At 59.6% G+C, this 971-nt stretch overlaps 1 protein-coding gene across 1 annotated transcript; it reads right to left on the reverse strand.

Annotated features, from left to right (window-relative positions):
- Position 1: 1 nt before the first annotated feature.
- Positions 2–805, reverse strand: PPTG_17647 (hypothetical protein; the record flags this gene model as incomplete). Its single annotated transcript, XM_008915589.1, has 3 exons — positions 2–29; positions 313–752; positions 797–805. 3 exons carry the CDS (start codon positions 803–805, stop codon positions 2–4), a joined length of 477 nt encoding a protein of 158 aa, XP_008913837.1.
- Between the last annotated feature and the right edge of the window lie 166 nt (positions 806–971).

The raw sequence follows: 971 nt of genomic DNA on the forward strand, positions 1-971 counted from the left end.
TTCAAGGTACGAAGGCGACCGTTCTTGCGCTTGATCGCGGCTTCGAGGCGAGCTATCTCAGCCTGAGCAGCCTTGTGGGACGTAGCTGATACGCGAAGCTCCGAAGCGAGGGCAGATTGACGATCGCGCGCGACTTGTAAATCAATTTGGGACCGCGCAAGCTGGGACTCCAAATCCGCTATGCGACGAGCCGTATCGGGCGGGACGATCACGCCAAACGAAGAAGCGGCTGCCAGCTGTGCCTCCAAGGTGGAGATACAATCGTTGAACTCCGATACGGCCTCATTATAGCGGAGCTTCAAATCGCGGTACCGAAGACGGCAAGCCTCGAGCTCGCGGGAGTAGTCCAGACGCTTCTGCAGCGCGTTCAGGCAGTCGGCGAGTTCCGTCCGGGTAGATTCCAGCTTGTGGCGAACCACGCCGTACTTGTGCTGACAAAAGAGCACGTACGGAGACGCAGTATTGGCCGCGCCGGCAAGCTGACGATCCAGATCCTTCGCACGACGACGCGAAGCCAGAAACTCGCGGCGCAAAACTTCATGATTCCAGCGAAGCTCGCGCAATGTCTCGGTCTGATCGACGGCCTGCTGCAACGCGCTCAGCGAGGCCCGCACATCGGCAAGGACCAGCAAAGGATCGGCCAGCTCGACAGTCGACACAACGGCTGGGCCGCGGCGCGCGGCAGAGCGAGGAGAAGAGCAGGGCGAGGACGTGAGGTCAACGAAAGCGCCGTTGTCTACGGAGGGCACGAGCTAGCAACAGAGGAGAGGCCAACGACGTAAGAGAGGGGACGTACCGAAGACATGGGGCCGTGGTGGTACTGACACCGGAAGCGAGTGACGACGCAGGCGAGAAGTTGCTGCGAGAAAAGAAGATCGGTGAGTGAAGCCCGACAGTTGGCGCTGTGGACACTCACTCATGGGACGATTGTGGTGAAGCGACAGTTGGCTTTTGCGAACAAGAAGCTGATT

Source organism: Phytophthora parasitica (assembly GCF_000247585.1).
Source record: "Phytophthora parasitica INRA-310 unplaced genomic scaffold supercont2.73, whole genome shotgun sequence".
Lineage (NCBI taxonomy): Eukaryota > Oomycota > Peronosporomycetes > Peronosporales > Peronosporaceae > Phytophthora > Phytophthora nicotianae.